General features: G+C 39.7%; 2 protein-coding genes across 4 annotated transcripts in view; both read left to right on the forward strand.

Annotated features, from left to right (window-relative positions):
• The first annotated feature begins 3,901 nt into the window (after positions 1-3,901).
• LOC136788949 (serine/threonine-protein kinase RIO2-like) lies at positions 3,902-17,185 on the forward strand. 2 transcript variants are annotated; one of them, XM_066988097.1, is made up of 10 exons: positions 3,902-4,057; positions 4,228-4,366; positions 5,242-5,358; positions 6,360-6,535; positions 8,219-8,307; positions 10,109-10,300; positions 10,705-10,797; positions 11,704-12,225; positions 12,930-13,023; positions 16,869-17,185. In XM_066988097.1, exons 1-10 carry the CDS (start codon positions 3,992-3,994, stop codon positions 17,028-17,030), a joined length of 1,650 nt encoding a protein of 549 aa, XP_066844198.1. In that variant the 5' UTR covers positions 3,902-3,991; the 3' UTR covers positions 17,031-17,185. The 2 variants fall into 2 exon arrangements, with proteins under 2 accessions (XP_066844198.1, XP_066844199.1); XM_066988098.1 differs by having other exon boundaries at positions 5,245-5,358.
• Positions 17,186-20,047: 2,862 nt separating this feature from the next.
• Positions 20,048-27,132, forward strand: part of LIX1 (limb and CNS expressed 1) — a 28,131-nt gene continuing 21,046 nt past the window's right edge. For both annotated transcript variants that reach the window (XM_066988486.1, XM_066988487.1), the window contains exon 1: positions 20,048-20,315. In XM_066988486.1, coding sequence (XP_066844587.1) covers positions 20,234-20,315 — 82 coding nt within the window. In that variant the 5' untranslated portion in view covers positions 20,048-20,233. The remainder of the gene's footprint in view (positions 20,316-27,132) is intronic.

Here is a 27,132-nt window from a genome sequence, read left to right on the forward strand (position 1 = left end):
GGGAGAACTTAGAAGAATATCAATGTTCGTATAATAACGGAACTGCTGGAGGATTTAGTAAGATTACAGTCTCCAAAACCAGAAGGAAAAGATCAATTCAGCCTACAACACCAGGAATGCAATGGGTAGTAAAGAATCGAGAAGAAAATCTGATGATAGGTTTGATTAGGGATTTTGCAAAAATGCAGAATGTGAATCAAGTAACTGCTTGTTTACCTATACCCAAGTCAGCAGGGGACCCTATACCACGGGGCATAATAACATCTTCATTGCCCCAAATTGAGCGGAATAAAACAATTCAATGTAAAGCAGAAAAGACTGTGGAAACGGAAAAGATCGAGGGATATTATAGGGAAAAGATAATTGCCTACTACTCACAATGCGAAAAGAAAAGAAACTATCAATTCACGAATTTAAACACCATGAGCAGACGACTAGGATGGTGTGAGTATGATGAGCAACGTACAAAATCACGGGAGAAAGTTAAATGGGAATGCGAGGAAGTAAGTGAATCAGGAGAATTAGAAGGCTGGGATAGCGCATGGACCATGAGCATACTGCAGAGATATCAATATGGAGGAAATACTCCCTGGTGCATACAGTGGACTGGTAAGACAAATGATAGCCAAAGGGACCAAGAATATATGGCAGATCAGAGGGAAACTAGTAGTCGAGAACGAGTGAAGGCAGTCCCATGGTGGAACTGCACCCAGATCCTGAATTGCGATACGGACCTGAAAACCATACCTTTACTCCCAGTAAAAATAGCTTTAGCGACCGGATGTGCATGTAGGGGACTGCGAGTCAACGGAAATATAACCAGTCAGAAGAGCAACAAGAGAATCAAGGTAAATTGCAAATATTCAACAATACGGAGTATGGGACACTTCGTATGGGCTGCTAATGATGGAACTTGGACAACACACCTGGAACTAGATGGTCCAGCGAAAGAAATAACACTAGGCTTGCCCACCTTGTGTCCGCTCTGGAAGAAATCTCCTTTTAAAGGGAGTTCGACAAACTTGCGAACTAGAATAAGAAGGGAGGTAGACCAAGATGATGACTGGCAAGACCCCTCAACTGCAATCAGGATAGGATGGGTGATAGAATCACTATTTGCCCCAATAGCAACATACCAGAATAGGGAAATAATATATAGCTTAATGGGCCAAGTAAACAGGTTGGCAAAGGTAACCAAGAAGGGGTTCAAAGATTTAAACTTACAATTACAGGCCACAACCAAAATGACCCTGCAAAACAGAATGGCTCTGGACATGCTTTTGTTAAAAGAGCATGGGGTGTGTGGATATTTGAAAGGCAGACTTGATCATTGCTGTGTACATATTCCAAATGTAACTACAGATGTGGAAAATGACATATCCCAACTAGCTCATGTGGAACGTGAGCTAGAGGAAGAAAAGCAAGAAGCTGAGCAAAATTGGTTGGGAGCAACTTTTGAGGGACTAGGCCTTCATCTGGAAGGATGGCTCAAGTCCCTCCTACAAAGCATTGTGCTGCTGCTAATTGTATTCGCTGCAATGGGAGTAATGTTCTCGTGTGTGAAAGGAGAAATAGTTAGGAGTAGTGCATGGAATCGCCGAATAATGAGAGTCCTTACTGGGAATCACCCAGAACACCCTATCCCACTTACTCCACCCCCATCCTATAGTACTAGCGTTAACAAGCAGGCATAGAGGAATCAATAAGATAGTAGACTAACGAAGATGCGTTAAGATTATACTTACTAATCTCTATATCAAGTTATACTCACTAACCTCTACTAACCTGATTCAACCTAATAGTAATGAAAATACTTGCTCTTGGTATGAGTGAAGTATTTTCAAAGGGGGGAAATGTTAGTGTTGGGGAGAATCGAATGGATGTTTTATTAATGTCTCTTATGTGATGGGTCATACAGTATAATTAAGCATTGCCAAATGTACTTACATTATCAATTAATTTATGTATACTGGGAAGTTTAGGGAGTATATTATCAAATAATCTATGTATACTGGGAAACTTAGGGAGTATACTGAACAGTCAAATGAATCTTTGAAGGGGAGCCTTGGGAGGGAACAGGTACAACCTGACCTTGGATAAGGGCCTGGAAGTGCTGAAATGAGTTGAAGCAGAACCAAGGAGCGGAGGGAGCATGTGTCGAGTGAGAAAGGTGAAAAGTTTAGCAGAGAGGAAGACTCCTTACTTCATCTGGACGACCACCTGGACGACCACCAGAGAGCACCACGCATGTGCAAATGGGAGGAGAGCTAATTAGAATGGAATGCGAGGCTGATGTTGCAACCTGTAATGAATATGTATGCCTTACGTAATGTTGAATGTATAAATAATGGCTGGGAAGTAACGGGACTTGAAGCCAGATTTGGGCACCTGCCCCGGCTTCCAGCGCTGAATAAAGCACCTTCATATAATCACTTGGTGGTTATGTGGTTGCTACGCTAACAAACACAGTGCTCCAGGTGGGGTCTCATGAGAGCAGAGCAGAGGGGGAGAATCACCCCCAGCAAACAGCTTTCGGGTCTTTTTTTTTTTTTTTTTTAAAAAAAAAAAGCTTGATAAAGTAAACTAATGTAGTTATTGTCTGAAGACTCATTTATGTACAGGTCACTTACGCATGTGCAAAGACTTCATCTGCTGATACTATGACAGTTTTTAGGGGATCATGCTACATAGGATTTACAATAACATCTAGGCTGGTTTTGGACACTCTTAAGTGGTGGTGCATTTAGCATTCTTCGTGATCTTCCTCCGTGGCTCCTTAGTATTATTTAAAACCACACATAACATTTCGAACTGGAAGTTGTGAGGACCCATCAGAGGTCAAACTGCCCACTGCTAAGCATGCTAACCACATATACTTCTTTGAAAATGACAGAAGGTGGTCCTCTGCCTTTCCCTAGGCAGGCTTGGGGAAAGCAAGGTGGCTCAGTACCAGGCAGCCGTAGTGCCCTATCTGAAGGGACTACTGATGGGCAAGACACCAGAGGCTGTCTGTGGAGAGAGAGAGACAGATGTCACCAGCCTCAGGGCCATAAATTGCACAGCCTGGGGTGCTGCCCTAAACCATCCGGGGTAAATGGGATTCTTTCTGAAATACAAACATAGTTATCGTATTTATGAAAGCACATAAAGATTCCTCAGTAGGTGGTATATTTGAACTGTAATGTAAGAAGCAAATTTTGAGAGCCCTCAGAAACATTGCTGGGCATTTTCACATTAACTGGTGTAGACAGACTTAACCTTGATAACATATATCAAAAAAACAGCCTCTGTGAGCAACGTCACACTGCAAGTTAGACATGATTTGGTTCCAAGTATTGCCACCTAACAACACACAGATGGAATAGCTGCAGCTGTATTTCCACCTCATTAGGTCCCAGTATTACTTATGACAATAACAGGATTCCTCAGCAAAGGCCGCACTTCACGGCCTGTGTCCGCCGCCGGGATTCGAACCGGCGGCTCCTGGAGCTCGAGCACGCCGCTCCCGGGACTCGAAACGGCCCGCACCCACTCCCCTCTGCCTGCGCACTGAGCGGGGTTGCCAGGCGCAGGCGCACTGGAAGCCTCCCCCCACACAGCCCCACGGCTGTGGCCGGGCGCCGCGCAGGCGCAGTTGCAGCCGGGGGCAGTTCTCTCGATGGTTCGTGCCGTGGGTGGTGTGCCCACTGGAGTCGGTCTGGGCAGATGCACACGCAACGCAATTAACTCCTTTAGAATAGAGCGAGGGGTTAAGCCATCACCAAGGGGTAGAGGCTTATTCTCTCTCGATTTTGAGCAGCTAGTGACCTCGTTACCAGCTCCGTGTGCGAAGATCCATCCGAGGACACGTGTCTATATGCAGCTGCCAGGACCCAAAACGGGCTCCGCCCGTCCGGGCGGAGCAGAGGGCGAATGGGAAGGGGGATGCGCATGCGCGGTGTGTCCGCGTGAGGCCCGTCAGGCTTGCGCTGAGGGTGCGGGTGCGGCCGCCATGGGGAAGCTGAACGTGGCCGTGCTGCGGTACCTGAGCGGGCAGCACTTCAGGGTGCTCACCGCGGTGAGGACGGGACGGGACGGGACGGGACGGGACGGGACGGGAAGGGAAGGGAAGGGAAGGGAAGGCCCCGGGGGGAGGTGATAAGCTCAGTCTCTGGGGTGATCTGGCGCTGTGCCACCCGCGAGCTCCCGTCCTGAGGTAACGGATCCGTTGTTCGCTTGCCCTGCTAGGTGGAAATGGGCATGAAGAACCACGAGATAGTTCCTGCCAGCTTGGTTGCGCCCATCGCCAGCCTGAAGCACGGCGGCTGTAACAAGATTCTGAGAGAGCTAGTGAAGCACAAGTTCCTGGCTTACGAACGGACTAAAAGTGAGTTTGTTTTTTTGCGTTGGGATCCTTCTCTTGTTCCTCCCAGTTTTTCAGCACCGTTGCTTGGCGGAGGTATTATATCTTATCTTGGTACGTTCAAGTATCCAGAGCATTTGCTAGCCTCATCTTGTCTTGGGCCTAGCTTGGGAATGTGAATTCTTTCAGCAACAAATGGCGTTGCTGATTTCTGAACTGCTGGTGCCAATAAAGATGCCAAGCCAAAAAGAAATGAACAGTTAAGGATTTTTTGCTCAGTCAACAAATTAATAGAAAAAAATAAATAATTGTTAGCTAATATAATATTCAAGTTCATGTAGGAATCAACCCAAATGTGTCTTCTAGCAGACAAACTGGAACAGACTGCAAAAGCTTTATACCTTCACCCAGTCAGAAACAATCACTAAATTAGTACTTATTCTGTCCCATTGTGTTAGTAGCGTTGGGTTTCCTTCAGTCTTGCACTTCCATCTGGCTTTGCAAGCATAATGTGGGAGTGTTCATGAGATTCATCTCCTTTTAGTCCCCATTTTTCAGAGCATTAAGGCTTGGTGTAGGTCTTTAAAACAATTCTGAATCCTTGCAGTGTCTCTGAAGTAATCATCCTTCAGAGTAATCCCATGCTATTTGAAGTACTGTCATTGCTTGCGTTAGCAAGGAGTTAACAAAATGTCTACCTTTTATCCAGTTAATTTTCGTAAGGCATGCAGGAATTTAAACTTACTGTCAAGTTGTGTTGATACTAGCCGACAGTAAAAATACTATTTGGGTGTTGTGTAGCAGAAGCAGAAAAAAGAAGAGAGACCAAGATGAGAAGTTCTTTTAAAAGAAATGTATCCATAATATGGAATTAAATGTTGTCATTTATTTTTATCTAGCAGTCCAGGGCTATCGGTTAACTAATGCAGGATACGATTACCTTGCCTTGAGAACTCTGTCTTCCCGGCAAGTCATCAGTTCTGTTGGAAACCAGATGGGTGTTGGCAAAGAATCAGGTAATTAAAAAAATGTTTTCAGTATTTAATTTTTTTAGAGGAAACATGTCTGTATTTTTGCTAATGTTTTGTTGGAAACTTGGTGAATTTCCCTTTGGATAATCATATCAGTTAATCTGTCAAACACCAAAATTTATGGGTCGCTTGGAGTTCTGTGCGAGTCTTTTGACTGCATTTGAATTTTTCCACAAGTGTTGTTCTACTCTGACTATTTCGTACAATTGTTGGATGATTCCTTAAAAGGTATTTTGCAGACAGGTGACAGTTGTCTCATGCCTTGCGAAGAATTGTGAAGCCTTCCGTCAAAAAGATTAACATCAGATTTTTCATCCCACCAAAAAAAAAAAAAGTAATATGCAGTACAAACTATTGGAGTGCTATCTTGTTTTCTCGTGCTCATATGTTGATTGTGATTTGGCACAGCATGTCTTTTCTCATTAAAGAATGAGCAGAGGATTACTGAGGACAAATAGTAGGAATGAAACATTAGCTAATTGCTAACACTGCTTGAAGTAAGAGGTCCTTTGAGTTTTCTGTCCAGTCAAAAGAAAGAAGTCTTTTCCAGTGTGTTATTAAAACCACTGGAGTTCAGCATTTGCCCTGTGTTTCACTTCTGGGGGAGCTTTTATTTGGTCTGGGCTTTACAGGTAGTCTGGAGAAATACCGGTCTATCCTGAGTATAGGAATGGTAAGTCGGAGAATTTGAATCATCTCAGTTCTTCATTTCAGTTAGTTCTTATCTCGTAGTCTGAAAGACGTTTCAGATCGGATTGATATTTCTACTAATGGAGCAGCATATCTTCAACAATAATTTCTTCTTGTTTGGATCTTTAATGTATAATATACAAGTTTAGTTGTCTTTTCTGTTAGAAGAAGTGTAGTTGCCATTCCAGAAATAGCAGTTATGAGAAGTCAAGTAAGATTTCTCACTGCACTGTTTCATTATATACCTGTCAGATACCATTTATTTATCAGATCTATGCTGCTGTTTTCTCTCGTAGATATTTATATTGTTGCAAATGAAGACGAGCAGCAGTTTGCAATGAAACTGCACAGGCTTGGAAGAACTTCCTTTCGCAGCCTGAAAAATAAGCGTGACTACCATAAGCACAGACACAAAATGTCATGGCTGTATTTATCCCGGCTAGCAGCCATGAAGGAGTTTGCCTACATGAAGGTAGGTAGTTGTTTGCACCATATTAACAAGGATGTGATAGACTGGAACGTAGTTCTCAGATTATCTTCTCATCACTTCGTATTTGCACTAGTAGGATTTATGCTTTTTTTTTTTCTAGTGGACTTAAATTATGCATTTCAGAGAATGACAGTGCTAATGTATCTTGTATACTTTCAAGTGATAAAATCAAACTTTGCCATGGAAGTCATAGGGAACTGAAGCAATTTCCATGAAATTTCAGGTGAAGCTGTCCAGTCATCTGAGTCTTAATAAAGGCAGTGAATAAACTGGCGTCATTTCACTTAACCTTGTCTTAGAAAAGCAGTGAAGAACATTCCTATATGTTAGGGAAAATTCGTGAAATATCTAGCGGTATTTTAGTCTTGTCAATTTAGATTACTTCCACAAACATAATTACAGAGTATTTGTTAGGGCTGTAAGCAGTGAGTTTCAAACTGGGAGGAGAGCTCACTGAGAGCAGCCCTGCAGAGAAGGACTTGGGAGTTCTGGTGGATGAGAAGCTCGACGTGAGCCAGCAGTGTGTGCTTGCAGCCCAGAAGGCCAACTGCATCCTGAGCTGCGTCAGCAGAGGTGTGGCCAGCAGTTGGAGGGAGGGGATTGTCTCCCTCTGCTCTGCCCTTGTGAGGCCCCACTTGGAGTGCTGCATCCAGGTCTGGGGCCCCCAGCACAAGAAGCACGTGGGGCTGTTGGAGCAGGTCCAGAGGAGGGCTACAAGGATGATCAGAGAGGTGGAGCACCTCACCTGTGAAAAAAGGCTGAGAGTTGGGGTTATTTAGCTTGGAGAAGAGAAGGCTTAAGGGAATGCTAATAGCGGCCTGCAGTACTTAAAGGGGGCCTTCTGGAAAGCTGGGGAAGGGACTCTTTTTCAGGGAGTGTTGTGATAGGACAAGGAGTAACAGTTTTAAACTAAAATAATGGTAGATTTAGATTAGATATTAGGAGGAAATTATTTGCTCAGGGTGGTGAGGCACTGGCACAGGCTGCCCAGAGAAGCTGTGGATGCCCCAGCCTTGGAGGTGTTCACGGCCAGGTTGGATGGGGCTTTAAGCAGCCTGGTCTAGGGGAGGTGTCCCTGCCCATGGTAGAAGGGGTGGAACGAGGTGGTCTTCAAGGTTACTTCCAACCTGAGCCATTCTATGAATCAAGTGAATGATTTGGTAAATATGGTTAGAGCAAGCTAACAGAGCTACAAAATACTATGGCCTACCTTTAGTTAATCTTTAATGTAGTGTAATACTGGATATTAATATTTAAGAAGAAACTTCCGCCTTACTGAAGCTGAGTGTGGATTACCTGACCAGGCCAAACTGTATTTACAAGAACTGTGGAACCTTTTTCTAACACCCTATTCCCAGTTATCTGCTGGTGGTTTCTTAAGCTAACAGACCAGATATGACTCTGCTGTTTTTCTATTCCATTGTGTTTTCCTGCCACATGCAGGATAACTAAACTCTGGAAAATACAGAAGCATATTTAGTAGTGAAAGTTCAGATTGCTCTTCCTTCTTAAGCACATGATTTGATTTTTACAGTTAGCACTTGAATGATCCGTAGGATGCTGCTTCCACAATGATACTGCTTATCTTAGATTTGTAGTTTGTCACGTATGTAATGTTTTCTTAAGGGTTATCTTTTATTTTTTCAATATGTTGTCTTTTTCCAGGCTTTGTATGACAGAGAATTTCCTGTTCCAAAACCTGTAGACTACAACAGGCATGCAGTTATTATGGAACTCCTTGATGGCTACCCTTTGTAAGTTTAGAAGCTTGAAGTCTCTGTTTTACAGAAACCCTAGCAATGATAGGTTCAGTAAGGCAGCAGGGATGGCATTTTTCCTTACCGTATGAGTCAATTGTGACCATGCTGAGTAAAGCTGTCAGGCCCACAATGGCTAGGGTTCTGCCTCATTATATTTGGAGAAACTGGTGAGAGAAGGAAAACTAAAATGATATTTTCTTTGTCCAAAGAGACTGGTGAGATAGACTTAATTTTTTTAAGTACGAATACGTAGAGAAGAGCAATGGGATATAGAGGTTAGTGCTACAACCATTTTCTACACAGACATTGTATGTTCTATATGTTAGTGGTGATATTCAGTATTGACTTGTATATCCTTCATGTTCTGACCCCAGTTCATGATCCATGATGTGGTAAAGATTCAGGAAAGATTAGAACTTGCAATTCTAGAACTTCTGTGTTGTTTTTTTTTTTAATTTATTTGTGTGCATTGAACACCATGTACACTCTGTGTTTTGTTCAAGGAAGATTACTTTTCTTCAGTTGTTCAACACCCAGAAACATGAAAAAACATTGAATTTTATATGTGAATGAATGGCTTGTTTTGTTTCCATAGCAGAATGCAAAATACCTATTTGATACTCTATATCATGTACAATAACAAAGGTTCAGTGTAATTAATCCCAAAGTATACAGTTGAAGAGTTACATTGGAGAAGTGCCTTTTAAGACTTTATCCTGTTTCCCCACCTTTGTTTGTTAAGTAGTTCCACATCTGTCCTGTAGACAGAAAGCTTTAAAGTTACATGTGGGCATCTGCAGGGGAGGTTTGCCATGCTCTCCCTGTTCTGCAGTTTTAACCTGAAGGAGATGCTGTACTAGATGAGAATTATCTCAGATGATCAACATCTCAGAAGATACCAGTTTAGATCACTTCCAAATTCAAAGAAGAAGTGATATAGTTTATGATACAGACCTCTGGCTATAAGAAATGTCACCAATTAATTTTGCTATCAATATGAAAATATCAACAGCAGCCTATTACAGAGCTGCTAGAATTCCCTTGTACTTTCTGTTAGTATGTGCAACTGATATATTCTCATAACACTACAGTGTTGCATTCAGGCCAAAACATACCACAGAATAGCTATAAATGATGGCTTCTTCTTGACAGTTCCTAGTATAATGAGACAGCTGCCTATTTACTCTGCTTGTGATGTGTAGGTGTGATAAGGTGATGTGTATTTTGCCCACTTCTGGGGCAAAATATATACTTTGCTTTTACTGGTGTATATTCTGGAGTGCTTTAAGCTTTTTTTTTTTTTTGGCTTTTCCTCACCACCAACTTAGTCTTGAAAATATGTTTTTTGTGAGGTATTTGAATACAGGAAGACCTAAGTTACCTAGAACAATCCAGACATAAAAATTTGTGGATCTATTATTTAAATTAGGCAGCATAACCATCATGCGTGGTAGGAGGACAAGAGACAAAGGGCTTTAGTTAAAATGAGAGATTTAGCCTGGAGATAGGAGAAGGTTTCTCCCCATGAGGACAGTGAGGCAGTGTGGCGGAGGTTGCACAGTATGTCTCCATCCCTGGAAACTTTTGAGCCCTCATTGGGAATGCTCTGATTAGTCTCGTCTAATCTCAGAATTGACCCAGCTGTGAGCAGAGCATTGGACTAGTAACTTCTGGAGATCCCTTATGACTCAAATTACCCTGTCATTCTGTCAGATGTAACTCATATGCCTTGTCTATATTTTTAAATTAATTCCTTCAGGGTTCAGGACATTTTCTTCTTTATTTAACTTTCCAGATGCCAAGTACACCAAATAGAAGACCCTGCTGCTGTCTACAGTGAATTAATGGATCTAATTGTAAAACTTGGCAATCATGGTTTGATTCATGGGGATTTCAATGAATTTAATCTCATACTGGATAATGATGATCATGTCACTATGATTGATTTCCCTCAGATGGTATCAACATCGCATCCAAATGCTGAATGGTACGTACAAAGTTAAGGATGTATGCAAAATGCAAAATAAATCAGTTAAGTGCTGATACCAACAAATAGTCAACCATGATGTGATTTCATACGCCTGCTTCAAATTGTAATGTTTTCACCATACATTACAAATGCTATTTGTTTTTATGAATGAGTGGAAAACTCCTTAGGATAAATTTGTAATTAATTGCTTCTCAGATAAAATTATTTCTTTCAGTTAAGAAATTAATAGAAATAATCTATATTTATGTATGTATACCTATACGTATGCTTTTTCACTTGGGATCACTGATGGTTGTTAATTTTCAAATAAAAGACAAGAAATGCAGAGTAAAAGTTTGTCATACCAGTAGACTTAATTACCTTGATTATTGCATTTGTACAATCCTGTATATTTTAAACAGGTATTTTGACAGAGATGTTAACTGCATTAAGGAGTTCTTTAAGAAACGCTTCAACTACGAGAGTGAGCTCTTTCCATCATTCCAAGATATCAGGTAAAAAATGCCAGCTGACTCTTAGTTCTCCCATGTTATGGTAGTTATGTTGGTTTTATGAGACAAATGGATGCCTCTGAGAGATGGTTTTAAGAGAAGTGAAGAGGGGGAAAAAGAGCCTAACTATGCAATTTGAAATATTTTTGTCATTCTTACAGTTAAAAGGATCCATATTGTCTTCATGTCTTCATTGGCAGTTACTAAAAGTGGTTTCCAAAGCCTGAAGCATGTCTTAAAATCTTCTGCTGTCTCCTTTGTCTTACCTCTTAGAGCTAAGTGAAGGAGATCCATCCAAAAGCCGTAAATGTTACGGTGACACAGAATTAGTTTCTCTCACTCTTAAAACCATATGTAACAGTCCTGGTGTATCAAGTATTAATTTAGTTTTCAATTTTAAATTTAATTTTCAAAATGCTAGTACATGTGGTGGCTGCCTCTTCAAATATTATCATCCTCAAAGTTCTCTTCCTAATGACATTTGTCCCTTTTGAAAAGCAAACTATTCTCATGTATTTTAAGAGCAAAGCTGCTTCAGTTAAAAGGGTTTTATACCACTCTGAGCCCTTTCTCAAAGGGGAATTGTCTGTGTGTGTGTCAACGTATCCTTCATTGTTCTGTATGCACAAGCATAATTTAAGTATTATATTTGTTAAAATCAAATTGTTTACTTTCAGTAAGTGCTGATTATGGAGATGGAATCATCTTGTATGAAAGTTTGGTTCTGTCAAGCCACATTCTGCTAACTACCCAAAGCCCTGCACTGTAATGTGTTGCCTATGTTCCAGTGGAGTATACTGTCTTTGTTAATAGCATGGTAATTATAGTCTAACTTGATAGTATTTTTAATCCAAAATCTAGCATAATGATTTGATATGTTAAAAGAAAGTTCACTTCTATTTCTCTCAGGAGAGAGAGTTCTCTTGACATAGAGATTGCTGCTAGTGGTTATACAAAAGAAATGCAGGAAGATGATGAACTGCTTTACCCAGTGGGTTCTGATGAGGATGATCATACAACAGAGGAGAGGGAATTTGTAGAAGATGCTGAAAGTAACGCCAGCATCCTCAGCCAAGATAAAGAAAACAATGCAGACTTCATATATGAAGTGGTTTCTGAAAGCAGAACCTCTGAAGACTTGTATCACAGTAAAGATGCTGAAGCCACTGAAAGTAGTGAAAATTCACGAAGACTGAGTATGTCAGAGTTGAGTTCAGCCTTAGAAAAGGTTGAAGGGCAGCCTGTGCTTTGGAAGTCCAGTGAAGATGCAGAGAGTTGTGCAATTGGATTTTCTGAGCACAAAAGAATACCTGAAAATGCTGCTGAAAATCAGATGGGTCCAGGAGAGGGCTGCAGTGGTAAGGACAACGAAGATGAATGCCCTGATCTGGTTGACTTGTCAACTTTAAATAAGGAATTGATGCCTTACAGGTAAATACTTATATTTACTGTCTAGGAGTGTGGTGAATTTTTCTTCCTTTATTTCTGGTAATAATGTGAGTAAAAGATTCGTTGATATTAAAATGCTGCTGCTGCTAAGTGACTTCTATGAATAAGTTTATAATTAGAATGCTCTTTCTCAGCCTCTGCTCCTCACTCATCTGAAAATAGCAAGAACAAACTCTTTGCAATATATTATTCAAATATATTTTCCTGAATGTCATACCATTTGGCTTTTAATGCCTTTACTGACACACTTGGAAATTCTTGCTTACCTTTAGGCTAACTCCTTTTTATATGAAATTCAAACTATTAGTTAGCAAGCTCCCCCATGTACCTGAATGCATATACAAAGTTCATACACCCTCTTTTCTTTTTGCATTTTTCCTTTTTCATGAAATTCTATGCCTAGGCAGTGTACAGAATCTGAATTAATCTTTTTAGTGTTCTGAAGCTTCTTTTTCTTACACTACTTTGTGTACTATATATGTGGCTATTGCACTATAATCCTTCCTGTCATAATAAGTGTTTTTTGAACTAGTGTTAATATTTCAAATGTAAATGTTGTGTAGTACTCAAATGTTCTGCTAGCAGTTTTGAGTATATCTCAAAAAATTGACTAAAACATGATGGTCATAAAGGGAAATGATGTTTATCTCACTAAATGGAATAAAACATTAATTTACGTATTTTAGAAATGAAGACAGTATGGTTCATATTGCGGAGCACAGAACAAGAACTAAAAGTACGTCAGCCAGCAGTGTTGGGAGCTGTTCAACCATTCCACCGGTAATTATTACCTAGTTTACTCTGATACCGTCCTGCCGTGTAGCTGTTAGTAGGTATTTGTAAAAATATCTTCTAGCAGTAACTGTGTACTGCGTACCTCTTTGGTTTGTAGTTCCTTGCTCACAGAAAAATAGGTCTGATACTTTCTAAGTGTTTACAAGTGAATTATATCCAGTGCTGTACTTCATGTGTTGCTCTTTGCTCTTTCACAAAAGCTCTACTCCAGCATTAGCAACTTTAATTTCGTTTTTGTTGCTAGAAATGAGTTCTGTTCCCCATAATTAATGTTTTTGTATTTTAAATGTGCATGCTTGAGTAAAGATTTACCTTGGCCTTTTTTCGTCTGTCTTTTTAACGCATCTCTTAACATGTTTCTGAAACATATATATGAATTCATTGTAGTCCTAGTGTCTTTGGCAATATGAATTTGACTTTCAGCATTATATAAACCAATACTTTGTGGCAGAATTTTACATCTTTCTTCATCCCTACTCAGCATACTATCCAGTATGGCTACCTCTATCACATTTTAACAAGTGTATCTAAATTTTAAATGGAAGAAAGGCCAGTTTTATGTATAAATAAATGTGTTAGGGAACAGCATGTTTGCAAGTTGTGAAAGACATTTTTACAGGACTTCATGTGAAGGAAAGAGAGAGACTTTGTTAGTCATCCCTGTTCTCACTGTAGGACATGGCCTTGTATCTTCTTAAGGAGAAAAAGAATTAGCCTTGAATTATGAACTGAAGTAAAGAAGAGCTAGGATGACAGCTAGGAATTGCCTGGCTTCTGATCCACACAATATATATTTTTTCCCTTTCAGTTTGCTAACCTAAATGTGTAGGATTTCTTTTGGAATCTCCTATAGATCTCTATTTGAAATTATATTTCTGTACACCAGGAGGTGGTAGCAGTGGTCACTCACTGTAGAAACCTTCCTGATTGTTTAGCAAATGCGTGTTTTTTCTGTAGGCAGACACATCAAACGTGTTAAAATATTCAAATGGCATTTAAGTACCTAATATTCTGTTCTAAAAGAAAGATAAAAGCAGAAGCGGCTTTTGAGAGATTCAGCCACATAAACATCCTGTGTCAATTTACTTTGTGTAATCTTTCCATTTACACGTTCTTACGCTAAGTAAAACGTTTCTGCCCATTGTTAAATCTTATTTGAAGTTTTCAATACTAGAACTAAAGGAAGGATATGCATGATGAGCTATTTGTAACATAAGAACGTGATTGCAAAACTAAAAATACAAAAGGCACTGCAGTAAGTCCCACTGAGCTGCTTAGAGCCAATGCCTCTTATTGCTTCTAGCACTTCTCTGTTGTTTATACAGCTTTCTCAATGGAGAAACATATTAAAACATAAGGAGGTTTCCAGATTAAACACACAGAAGGAATTCATATGGGCATGTATAAACAATAGTAGTAATAGCAGTAGGTGCAGTCATAGCTGGGTGACTGTGCCAGAAAGAAAGCCTTACGAGTTACAGACAATAAGCTATTCCAGACAAAATGAAATGTCTTGTTGTGCTTGTACAAATCTTTGTAGGGACTGCTGTAATTTAATTATAGGAAATAATGCGAATTATGCAAAAATTTAAATAATAAAAAAAAATTGTATATTCATTTTGCTTACAGTCAGGCTTAGGATGATGGAGAAACTAGTGAGACTTGCATGCTGTGATTGAGCAGTAGCATTTTGTGAATTTACATTTTTACATAGTGAAAATATCTGGTATTTGTATTGCAAAATTTCTTCTAGCAAGCCTTGTATGAACTGTGAAGGAAGTCATCTGTCCACCAAAGTGGGAGAAGTAGAGAAGCCTTCTTTCAGAGCTCTGCCTGTAAAAAGCAGAGGATGACAGTTGTTTTACTAACAGAAGAAAAACATCAGTGGACCAGTTTAAACCAGTTCTTATCAGCTTTCTACAGGAATTTCTTCAGGAATATTTTTAAAGAGCATTCACAGATTTAATTTCCAAAATGCTGTTGGTTAAATACTGAGTTCTGCTAAATTTCCAAGGAAAGAAGGACAGATCATATACTACTCTTTTTATTCACATTTTTGATAGTCAACCTGCATGTGGTAAAGCTTAGGAAACTACTGTTCAGGTGAATACTATGTAATTACTACAGCATTCCTACTGAAATCAGGATTGGGTACCTGGATTTATTGACTACCTTGCATTTTCTTAATTTAGTTGTATTAGTCACAGCAATTTTTAAACAGTGTAACTTGCCAAAATAATTCTTTCTGGTTCCTGACTTAACTACCAAACTACTACTTCATGTGCTGCACTGAAGTTGAGCTGACACTATGATAAACTAAAAACAAGGCAACAGAAATCGGGGTAAATGCAAAAGAAATGTTACTAGATTGTGTGGTGATTTCGCACCGGTAGGTAACTTAGGTCCTCCATGCTTCTCTTAGCCCCATCCTCAGGTGGAAAAAGGGGGAGAAAACATGACGACATAAAAAATATTCATGGGTTGTGATAAGGACAAGGAGATCACTCCTTGTGCTGGAGCAAACTGCTCCAGCACGGGTCCCCCACGGGTGGGCGGTAGCTCCCCACAGACCCCCTGCTCCTGCATGGGCTCCTGTCCACGGGCTGCAGCTCCGGCCCGGGGCCTGCTCCTGCGGGGGCTCTCCATGGGCTGCAGGCGCCTCCTCCAGGCCACATCCACCTGCTCCACCGGGGGCTCCTCCACGGGGGGCTGCAGCGTGGAGATCTGCTCCGTGTGGGACCCATGGGCTGCAGGGGGACAGCCTGCTCCACCAGGGGCCTCTCCTTGCACAGGCCGCGGGGGAACTGCTGCTGCCTGTCTGGAGCACCTCCTGCCCTCCTGCTGCACTGAGCTCAGGGGCAGTCCTGACCTTAATGGGAGAGTGCCTCACAGCAGGTGAAAAGCAGAGGAGGGATTCCACATCACTGACTGCTGCTCTCTTAGCCGCACTTGTGATAGAGTTGTTTTCGGTTAGAATTGTACTCAGACCATTTGTAATCCAAGTATTGTAAAATCAAGGTGCTAAAAAAATGTAGCCACAAACCTGGTAATTATTGTAGGGCATAAAATACTCTCTTGGTCCTTTTTCTACGTACAAGATGTTTGTCAAATCTTCAAGCACAGGACATTATCATTTTTGTTGAAGGCATGTATTTTGCACTGAAAAGTACTAGTTCATTATGATTCCTGTAAGAAAGGCACTTAAACCCTGCAAGATATCACCTAAGATGCTTTTTATTAGAGCTAACACTAAAAGAAAGAAAATAGCACAGATGATCGTAAACCCCTTCAAATGCTGGAGCCCTGAACATGACTCCAAACCGCATACCAACAGTGCAGACCTTGTCTGTAGCAGAGGTTCTCCCCTTTCTCTCAGTTGAGATAATTATATGATTTTCTTACAAGGAAACAACTCTACTTCTACTGTCAAGCAGAGGTGATGTTCTTATGAGAACTTCTTGCTGCTCTGTTAAAGGCAAGACCACAGAGCAGTGGTAATCACTGGTACCAAGCGGAAGCTGCCTGCAGGCTCCTCTGTCACAAGGAGCTGGAAGGAGTTGACTGAGTTTGCTTCAGGCCAAGGGATTTGTGCAGCCCAGCACAGGCCTGCTGGCCACACAGTCTGAGCAGCACAGCACAGGGCAAGCCTGGGCAAACTTGAGTTAACCCTGGTGTGGATCACCAGCTGCTCAGTGCATGGTGGCCTTCTCGACAGGTTCACTACTACCACATGTTCATGTTAGTACTGATGATACAGTGTCATTATGATATGTCTTAGTACTAAATGATCTTCAAAAAGTTCTGATACTGAATTGTTTGTTTATTTGTAGGAACTGGTGAAAAGGAAGATAAAACGCCAGCTGACGAAACAGCAAAAGTCTGCTCTGAGGCGACGACTACAGAAAGGAGAGGCAAACGTTTATACCAAACAACGTCGAGAAAATATGCACAACATTAAGTCAAGCTTGGATGCAGCTAGTTTCTGGGGATAATTTATCATAGCTGCCACAGAACATGAGAAAACTCACAGTACATACAGCTGAAACAGTTACTTAATAACCAACAATCCTTTTATACAGTGGAGGAAAAGTTCTTTACAACACAATGTATTTCTGGAAATTAATAAACATCACTGTGGTTCCCCCGATTTTGTTTGCATGATTTTGTTTTGTGTTTCTAGTTAAAAATTATTGACTGTAATTTAAAATAAATTAGTAGCACTAGGTAAGATCATATAAATACAGTATTTCCAACAGTATCTTAAGTCAATTTTACTGTTTTTGTATAGATTAAGAATCTTCTACTGTGCAGAGGATCCCTCTTTAAAATTTTTCCTTTGTTCCTTAAACTATTTTTTGCAATGACATGAAATTTAAATTTGAATTCTGCCCTCGTGTTACAGATATTTGATTTAATTAAAAATCACAAGAAAATACAAACTGATAGCTTGTAGTACCCTATAAAATTTCTTTTGAACCTGTACGAGGATCATCAAACAATATAATACACATTCTTTGAACCAAGCAATTGTTATTTTTCCTTTCACTCCAAGATCTCGTATAGATCTTGTCCAGAAAGAAAAGAAATAAATAAGTGCTGTACAGATCTGGCAGTCACTCAGGTTTTGAATTTGCCTGTGCAGTTACCAATAAATTTAATTCATTTAACAATTTACATGAAGTGGTAAGCATTCTGAACTCTTTTAAAAAATATCACCATGTATTTTATTATGTTATGTCCTGGGTCTCTGAAGACCTAGAAAAACAAGTACCTTGATGTATCTGTGATTTAGGTGAAGTAAGAGCCTTCCTACCGATGTGTGACATGGTAAAGTTTGTCATCAGTCTATAGTTTGCAACGTTTTAAATCTTTTACTTGCTTGGGGAAATGAGGAAGTTTGGATTTTGAGGTTGATTTTATACTTACACCTGATACTATCTATTCTCCTTTGCCCGAACTGAAAATCAGCTTTTAGTCTATTGAGGAGTCACAGCCTCTGTCCTGTCTTGCAGCATACTCTGCTTTGAAAGTTTTTAACTTCTGTCTTCTTGCTGTTACTGTAAAAAAAATAGTCTTAGCTAGCAGCAGTATACATTCTTAAAAGCATGGCAGGCCAGTGCAGAGATGCGATAGGTAAGTGTTTCTTTTAGCATCAAAGCTGCAGGAAAGTCTGGTGACAGAATTAAGGAAGTCCAACTAAATCTTACATGTAAGAGATTGTTATCAAGGTATGTAGGGCTGTTTCCTGATGCAGATAGCTCTTTTTAGCACGGGCAGAAAAGCAGCCTAAATGAATTTATTTCCATTTTAAATGTTAAGGGAAAAAACATCTTTTTATGTTTCTACACTCATCTGTTAAGAGGTTGTTTCAGTGACTGCTTAACAAGATTTCAGTTGCTGCTCTTTGCATAAGATGTGCACGCACTTTCTGGCTTCTAATTTAGAACTTTTCACAGTGAGTGAATTCTTTCTGGTGCATGACCTTAAGTCTGTCTTGGTAATGGGTTCCAAAAATATACAAAGCCTGTCCCATTTGATTGTGCTCCATGAGAATAGAAAGGATGGAATGATGGAAATCTATGCTGTTTATTTTCAAAATGTTCCTTTAAAGCATCCATTAACTCTTTTAAAGGTATTCTAATGGATAGCTGTAAGTTATCATTTTCATTTATTCTGCCAGACGAGACTTTTCAGAGAGTAGAGTTAGCGAGGGAGTTACAGCTTAATATATCTTTATTAAGCTTTTTTTTTTTTTCAAAGCAGCAGAATTCCTGAAATATCTGAAGTCATCAAAGGTCGCAACAAAGTTTACACATGGAATGAACTTTAGAGCTCTCTTCAGAGTGAACTTAGGAAAATGCAGAGGTTAAGACAATAGCATTATTGACTGTCTTAGCAAATTCACCTAGCAAGGAATGTATGGGTTATAACAAAATGGGTTTTACATATTTTAGTAAGTGTTAGTTCATTATTTGTTAGTTCATTATTTTGTAAACAAAACCTGAAGATAAAGAGCAGATACACATTGTACAATGCACACTCTATAGATGAAACAGTATGTATTGAAACTTGCAAGTGATGGAGGTACAAGGTTGTGTAGCAGTTTTCCACTGCTGCATCCTTAAAAATAATAATAATTATAATTATAAAATAATAATATAATTATAAAATAATAGTAATTATAAAATAATAATAATAATAATTATTATTATTATTACTGTTTGGGAAAGACTGCACAGTAATTAAAGAACACATGCTTGCTTTTGGATTTTTTCCAGATCAGGAAGACTTTACTGGAATTGAAATAAAAGTAATCTGAGCAAAACAACTAATTTGTACAGCTTATGCCTCTTAAGAGAAATGTGTATAACAGCAGTGTATTTGCATTCATGCTTCAAGCTTTTGCCAGTGCATCTGTGTCTGTCTTGATTGGAGTGCCTGTTCAGACCTCTGCACATCCCACAGGTCCTTTTATACATAAATAGTTTAATTCACTGGCATTTTATTACATTTACTGTATAGGGAGTGGGAAACTGCTTTTCAGTAAAACAGATTCAAGTTGGGTTAACCTAATACATCACAAGTTTAACTTTGCTAATTGGATTAATTTTCCATTTGCCGTTAATATCGTTCTTCTCCTGTTACATAGTTAAAGGAAGAAAAAAATCATACTTTTTATTGAATTTGTTTTTTTTAAACAAGTCTGCACACTACCTTCATGCTATTGAGTTTAGTACAGCTTTACATCTTAATGAAGTATTTCCTTATATTTGCAATATTTTCGTACACTTTGAGAGTCTTGGTGAGCAAAGGAGTCTCTTTATTCACTTGGTATGAGCCAGAGCAGTCTTTGTGGCAGCACATTGTCAATAACCTGATGAAACAAACTTCTTTCTCGTCGTGATTAGCTTCTCTCCCTGGCCTGTAGGTGGGTGTGTTTAACAGAAGGAAGGAGTAGGAAAGAGCCTGTCAGTCTGCCTTTACAGCTAATTAGCTCAGCATACAGCAAAGATAAGCAGTCCGGGGAGGCGGACCCTCCGGAGGGTCGTGGAGGTTGGGCAGTGCCTGATTGGGAGACGTGGGGAGATTCCTTAGGAATCCAGCGCATCAATGAGCTGCAGAAAGTTGGTACAGGACTTGCCTGACTCAGGCATGAGGGCAGCGTGTGGCTGCTTTCTGGAAAAGCAGAGCAGAGATGGACAGAACCTGGGAGTCTCTGCAACTTGTAATTGCCCACGTTCTGCCTCATCGAGACCCTGCCCTGGTATTTAAAGACTGTAAGTACTAAAGATAACTGTTTTACTTCCTTGATAGTGAATTTATTTAATTCAAATGTCTGTTGTAGCCAAAATATTAAGAGAGAGAAGTAATTAATTTGTTTGTATTTGTGTGCAAACCATGAACTATCTTTATTTTATCCTGCCTATTGAAGGCAGTGTTGCTGCTTATTTTTTAAGTTTGCATTTCAGAAAACTGATTCACAACCTTTTCTTAGGATATTTAATTACATTCTAGTAACATGGTAAAAACTTTACTGCTTGACAATTTTGGAAAACTGTATGCCAACTCCTTTTCTGTGGTTAGTTTGTCCTATAAATCTTTCTTAAGTGTCTTTCTTAACTGTAGAACTGCAAAACATCAAATATTACAATCTTTGTGTTTACACAGATACAGTGCAAAATGCTGCTTCTCAAGCATAAGATGTTTTCCTGCAAGTATTTGAAATGCGATTTACCTCCCAGCCCTGTACCAGACTTGACTATGGATGCACTTTTTAAACCTTGCCAAAACTCCTCACTTAATTATTCTCTTTCTCTCTCATTTTAAAAACTGTCCCTTGTGAAATGTTCTGAAGTACTTTTCAGTAGGTGGCACATAATAAACTGGCCTGATGTATCCCTTGAAACAGAGTTCAATGCAACTCACATCATGGAAATATGAGTATTTAAATGTGAATTTATGATTTGAGTTGGGCTATGCATGGAATGAAGTGCTATTTAATCAGCAATTTCTTAGAAAATACATCCACAGATTTCATACAACGGAAAAAAAAAACCAACTCTTCAACAGATCAAATGAAACAATAGTTAAATTCCATTGTTCTCACAGTTTTCTTCACAGGTGAATGAGATCTCTTAATCTCATGCCCCCAAATCCCATACTACATAAACATTTTGATTGTAAAATTAGTATTTTGCTGGGTGCCATTTCAGTCTGCATCACTTAGTCAATCATTTAACATGCAGACAATGCTGGAGCAATGTTAGATTTTTAGGAGGGAGTTTTATTTATTTATTTATTTGACATTCACTTCTAATTGTAATCTGCTCTGTGACCTAAGGTACACTGCAGAGACATTTATTTAATCTCCACTTCATTCATTTGTCAACAGCTCTGTTAGAGTTAATAAAATCAGTCTCATACAATCAACTGTTCCCTTTTAAACATGCTATAGAAGGAATAAAGACTTCAAGACATGGCTAGTGAGGGACCTAGGGGAAAAACCCATGTACATCTGCATTAAACAACTCCATTTGCCAGATTCTTATGCTCATAGCCACACTGAAAAGTCAGAGGCTGACCCAGTAGTTCCCTGGGACTAAGTTGGATTTACTATTGTAGAAGGATGCTACTCTTGTGTGGCTGTAGCATAAGGCTCTGTCCCAGAGTTTAAGAGTCTGACATCTGTTTCTCAGGCCACCCCACAGGAGGTTTTTATGCTGCTGGGTAGGTTTGTATTACTGTTGCAGTCTTGGGACCTCGTGGTGCAGTCTGTGAATGTACACACATCACAGGAACATAGAATTTGATCGGGGTGCAGTGTGGGGGGTGGGTTGGAGTAGAGGGGCATTCCCTTTCATAAGTTTCCACTGGTAACCAGTTCCTGCAGATCTACTGACAAGGCTTTTATTGAAAGTGTATGTACAAGCTGCTTGGACAATGTGTTTGTGACCACCCACAGATCTAAGGGAGGGAGAGATGATTAAATAGAAACAAAAGTGCAAGTGGCTTGGAGTAATTTTTTTTTTCTCCTTTAGATTTTCTGAGGTATGAAAAGAATTTTGAAGGCATTCTAATATAAGTTTAGCCTATATAGGCTTGAAGTTGCTGTGAGTATGTGCCACCAATTCTGACTGGTGACAGACATTCATAGTGCTTTGTCTAGAAGTCAGATGAGAATTTACATGCATTCTTTTTATCTTCAGCAAAAAGCCATCTTTAGATTTAGATGGTGACCATCTCTGACTTTTAATCAGATTTAAAGGAAGCAAGCAAGTATTAGACTGGAAAGAAGATAAAGGCTCATGTTTCCCCATGGGACCACGTCCACATCTCTTACAAACACATTACTTTTAGACCTTATTGGAAAGAACAAAATAAGAATGAAAGCCATTCAGGATCTACTTTGCTGCAGCAGCATCTACCTTTTTCACAATGTGGTCTGACTCAGTATGTCCACAGGACTGAATTTTGCTAGGGCAAGATGTCAGAGCAAGTCTGCTTGTCACTGCTCAGCACCACATACACTTTTTGTTCCCATTCCAGCCAAGGGGTCTTTGCTTGCTCTGGCCCAATGTTTTGTTCTGTTGGGAATGCCTCCACAGAGGGCTTTCTTCAGCAGCAGCAGGGAGAGACAGGAGGTTCAAAAGTCCCTGTCCTCCTGGATGCAGCTTGCAGGAGCAAACACAGTGAGTGGTGCTGTGCCTGCTGCAGCAGTGCTCCTTCTGGGCTAGCATCTCCCCAGCAGAGGCAGAGATGATGGGATTTGGGAAAGACGAAAGACCATGGCTGTGTGCCTTGGCAACAAGACAGCAGGGACAGTTTGTTTCTCCCAAGTCCTCCATGCCATTAGAATGCTTCATCCTTATAGTGACAGGCAATCTTTGGGAGAAAAAAAAAAAAAAAGAGAGAGAGAGAAATTGAAAAAATTTGATCATCTTTCCTAGGTTATCCTGTCAATCTATAAAACAGAGAGGTGAGTAGGCAGTTGCCTTGCCTATTAAAATTTTGTTCTTACTGTCTGCACTGAGCCCGAGTGTTTGAACTGGTCATGTTCACACTGAAACTTCCAACTGGCACTAGATTAAAAAAAAAAAAAATACCTCAATTTAACAAATTATTCATCTCTCTTTGAAGAGCTGTAGTCCATGATTTTTGACAAGATCTTGTGGTTTACCAGCACAAGGGACCTTCTGTAAGAGGATGTGAGTTAACCACATTGCTGGTTTTGGAAAAATCTCAATTAGCACGTGTTGAGTGGAGACAATCCTCAGGTGTGAAATTCCTTTCCCTGATAACTGCCTGTCTGCAGGGAGGAACCGTGCCCTCGCAGTGTCTCTGGGCTGCTGTGAAGGAGCACGGTGGCTGCAGGGGCCCTCGTGTCCCTGCACAACCACGCAGTGGGCAGGGCCGCGGAGCCAATGGCGGAGAGCAGGGGTCTGGCCAAGGCCCTGGGGTGCAGGCCTGTCACCAGCCCACCCATGGGGGACAGCGAGCAACAGGCTGCAGAGGGGCTGGCAGCTCCAGCAAGAATGAGACAGGCAAAGACATGAAGGAGGAGGAGGCCAGAAGAAGGAACCCAATGCTCAACTCGTGCTACTGCAAGAGTTGTGTTTGCTTTTTTGTGCATTTCCCTGAACTGTGCTCTTTATGTAGCTCCCATCCCAGGTAACAGAAATCCTAAAGATAATGCCTTCTACCATGCAGTCCCTAATTAACCCCAGCACTGGTCTAACTCATATGCTGACCTTATTACGGCTTTTTTTTCACATCAAAAAATATTCTGGTATCAGGTAGAAGTTACGATACAACTTGGGAAAAAGCTAAGTACTTCCAGAAAGTCTTTTTAACCCCTGACTTGAATTCATGGTTCCTAGCTGGATTGCTACTTGGTTGGTTTGTGAACATTTAGCAAAGTGATTTTGCATCAGCTGAACAGCACTGTCTCTCCATTTCTTTTTACTGGCAGCAACAAATTGTTTCCTTTGCACGTTTTACCAGCAGAGGTTTCAGGTCAGCAATAGACGGACAGGTTAGACTGTAGATGTTTTAATAAGAAAGGATGTTAACTTATGGGGATCTGTCCATAATTTTTAGTAGAATCAGCCCAGCTCACTTATCTTCATTTAACTTTGAAATAGATTTGTCAGTGGGTACCATGTTAGCTCTCTGATGCAAGCTTTTAAATTGAAGTGCAGCATAGCCAGAGTAAGTCAGTTGCCTTGGAGAAGTATTACAAGATTAAAAGTTTTATCCAACAGTCTTTTCCTTTCTAGATTACTGTTATTATTATTATACTGTTCCTGTGCAAGTCAGTTATACTTCTGATTATCACAAGAGATTGGTATAATTTCAATATCTGAAAATAGCAATAAATAATTATAAATTGGTCAAAATTTTTATCATTTTTCCCATGTAATGCTAAATAAGAATGTCGACCAAGCTAAGCTGCTCAGCAATGATTAACAGTTGTCTTCAGACTGTCAACTTGAAAACACCTGATTTTAGTACGCCTACTTATTCTGTTCCAAGTGATAACCTACTTACTCAATTCATAACACTGCAGGGATTGACTTTTTGCCTCAGTCCAATGGTGGTGTCAGTGAAACCCTCCCAGCCGCTACCCTTCCTTTCCCTAGCTGCATCTAAATCTGCTGTGACTATGAACATACCAATGTCACAAAACCTACACCATTCTCTGAGCTGCTTACTTCCAACACCTTCTTTCTTCCTTTACTTGGTAACACGTTCAGAATGGCTCAGGAGGCCATCCAGTTCATTTATTTAATTTTATTTTTTTCTTTTTCCAAATCCTTGAAGTCTAGGAACCGCCATTCAGTGCTGGATTTAAGGGATTCATTACCAATTAAAGATGTTGCTTCTCACAAATGGAGTCTCACCCCACAATCAGATCTTCTTTTCCTGAAATAACATCTTGCTACTTTTTGTGCCTTTTAAGGGTTTTAGACAAGATCATCTAGCAATCTGCTGTTAGATCAGCTCACTCATCTAGCACCCAAGTCCATTATGGAGAAGGAAGAAGGCCCCCAAAGTCCTCTCAGCATATTGTTGGTGTCCCAGTATGTGATATTTGTTAATGTTTTTATATATATTTAACAATATGCCTAATTTCATTCTGGTTTAGTAGGGATTTGGGGCTTTTTATTTTTGTACATATACATGGAGAACAGAAATTATAGCATACGGACCAGAATATCCTAATGAAATCACTGCTAACATGCTAATATATAACAAAATATGTATGATAAATGCATAATAAGATCATGGGAAAATTAATTGATATTGCCTACTCACATTTGTACCTCTTCTTCCTAAAGCTATTATTTATATGTTTAAAAATATGCAAAATGAATCAAAAGAGAAGCAATAAAACCTTCCCTCAAAACAGCTGGATCCCACTCCAATTGCTGTCCTTTTTTTCTAGAGGTTTAAACAGTATCTCTTTGCTAGCCTGAGCCCAATTTAACAGCTTCCCTAAGATGTATGCATTAAGTTACAAGCCATAATAGGCTACAGCTGGGGAAGAGTGCACTTGTAACTTATGAACTTTGTTTAAACGATATAGTTTTACTGATTATGTGCCACGGCTTGATTTAAGACATGTAAGGCAACTTTACTAGCCTCTCACTGAAGAATCTTCTTTAATAGATTTCATATTACATATTTCTTTCATTCAAAAAGCTTGTATTTTTCCTCTGCATTCACGTATTAAATTAAATCCACAAAGGCAGTTAAAAGGACTTTTAGAAACAGCTGTTTTAAGTTTTAAAATGACAAAGTAGGTGGTTATCTTGTGTGTGTTCTTTATACTCCACTCTCTCGGCAGTGAGACGTTGTCAAGTATATGACTCCATTCCACTTCAGTGGCAGAGTCACTTGGCTCCCACTCCCATTAGCCCTTGCAGTCTTGGCCAAAATTCCCCCCTCCCAGTTGGCCAGCCTCCTGTTTACGGCATTGTTTGTTTGCCTTGGTTGAGGTGAATGGCTAGCCAGTATTTTTAGCAGTAATTCACAGAAACCTGGAGCTATTTTTTTTTTTTTCTGGCATCAGTGTAGTGCAAACTTACTAACATAATCCAAGTTGGAGAGTTCTGTTTCCCACTTAGAATGATATTTAATTTGACCCACAGAATTCCTTGAGCAGAGGGAAGACAGTTGCTACTGAAAGTTGAGAAATTGTCTGGAAAACAATGCTGTGTTATAATATGCGTTATCATTTAATCCTCTTCCAAACACGGTTCACATCAAACTGTATTTCTGAACTCTGTAAAGAGCTCAGGGTTCATTTAGGGTAAATGCAACAGAATAACCCACATATTTGTTGTTCCACAGAACTTAAAGCCTGTCCCACATTCAAAAATTTGGAAAAAAAAAAAAGTAAAAAATAAGAAGTCCTTGGAGTCTAGGAAAACTTCAAGCAGTCTACCAGGATTTGCACTCTAGGACAGCTTCACCTGGTACAATGCTCAGCCCCTGGGCAAGAGGCTTTTCCGGCTGAGTAAAAAGCAGAGTAGAGAAGAAAAAATCACCTTCTCACCTCTTAACTAGGCATTACAGCCAGCATCAAATAGACTATTGTGGGACCCTTAATATTCACAGATGGGAGAGTACTAAAGGAGGTTATATGGAATTTTTGCTCTTGAACTTGGTGATGCACGTACTACTATGAAACTCTAATTGAGAAAGATCTGGGGTATAAAGTGGATAAAATATTGTCTGAATGGGGTCTTGGCATTGCCTACAATAAAATCAATACTGTTAACTAATTCAGCAACTGACAGTGTACAAAATAAATTGTTTGAAAGTATGGATGATTTAATCCTGAAGAAAATTGTTTGTCAGTGCATACAAATACTGTAAGCATTATCTTAAAAACTCAACCACTTCATAGGCATCTTTCAAAATACAAAAGTCAATTACAAGAATGAGAGAATGGCCTTTCAAAATGAGATGTAAATTACAGTATTCTGCTGCATTAAACCTCTCAGATAAAAGCAAATCTTGCTGTTTCATTTTTGTATTTCTGAAAATTCTCATTGTTTTCCATACTGCATTTTTAGACTTAAAGCCAGT

This window comes from Anser cygnoides, chromosome Z (assembly GCF_040182565.1).
Source record: "Anser cygnoides isolate HZ-2024a breed goose chromosome Z, Taihu_goose_T2T_genome, whole genome shotgun sequence".
NCBI lineage: Eukaryota > Metazoa > Chordata > Aves > Anseriformes > Anatidae > Anser > Anser cygnoides.

What these genes read in the sequence shown, in the direction of transcription:
- LOC136788949 (XM_066988097.1), top strand. Translation starts at nt 3,992, where the DNA reads ATGGGGAAGCTGAACGTGGCCGTGCTGCGGTACCTGAGCGGGCAGCAC. An exon ending in GGGTGTTGGCAAAGAATCAG is followed by an intron (nt 5,359 to 6,359) that starts GTAATTAAAAAA and finishes TTTCTCTCGTAG; the next exon opens with ATATTTATATTGTTGCAAAT. An exon ending in AAGGAATTGATGCCTTACAG is followed by an intron (nt 12,226 to 12,929) that starts GTAAATACTTAT and finishes TACGTATTTTAG; the next exon opens with AAATGAAGACAGTATGGTTC.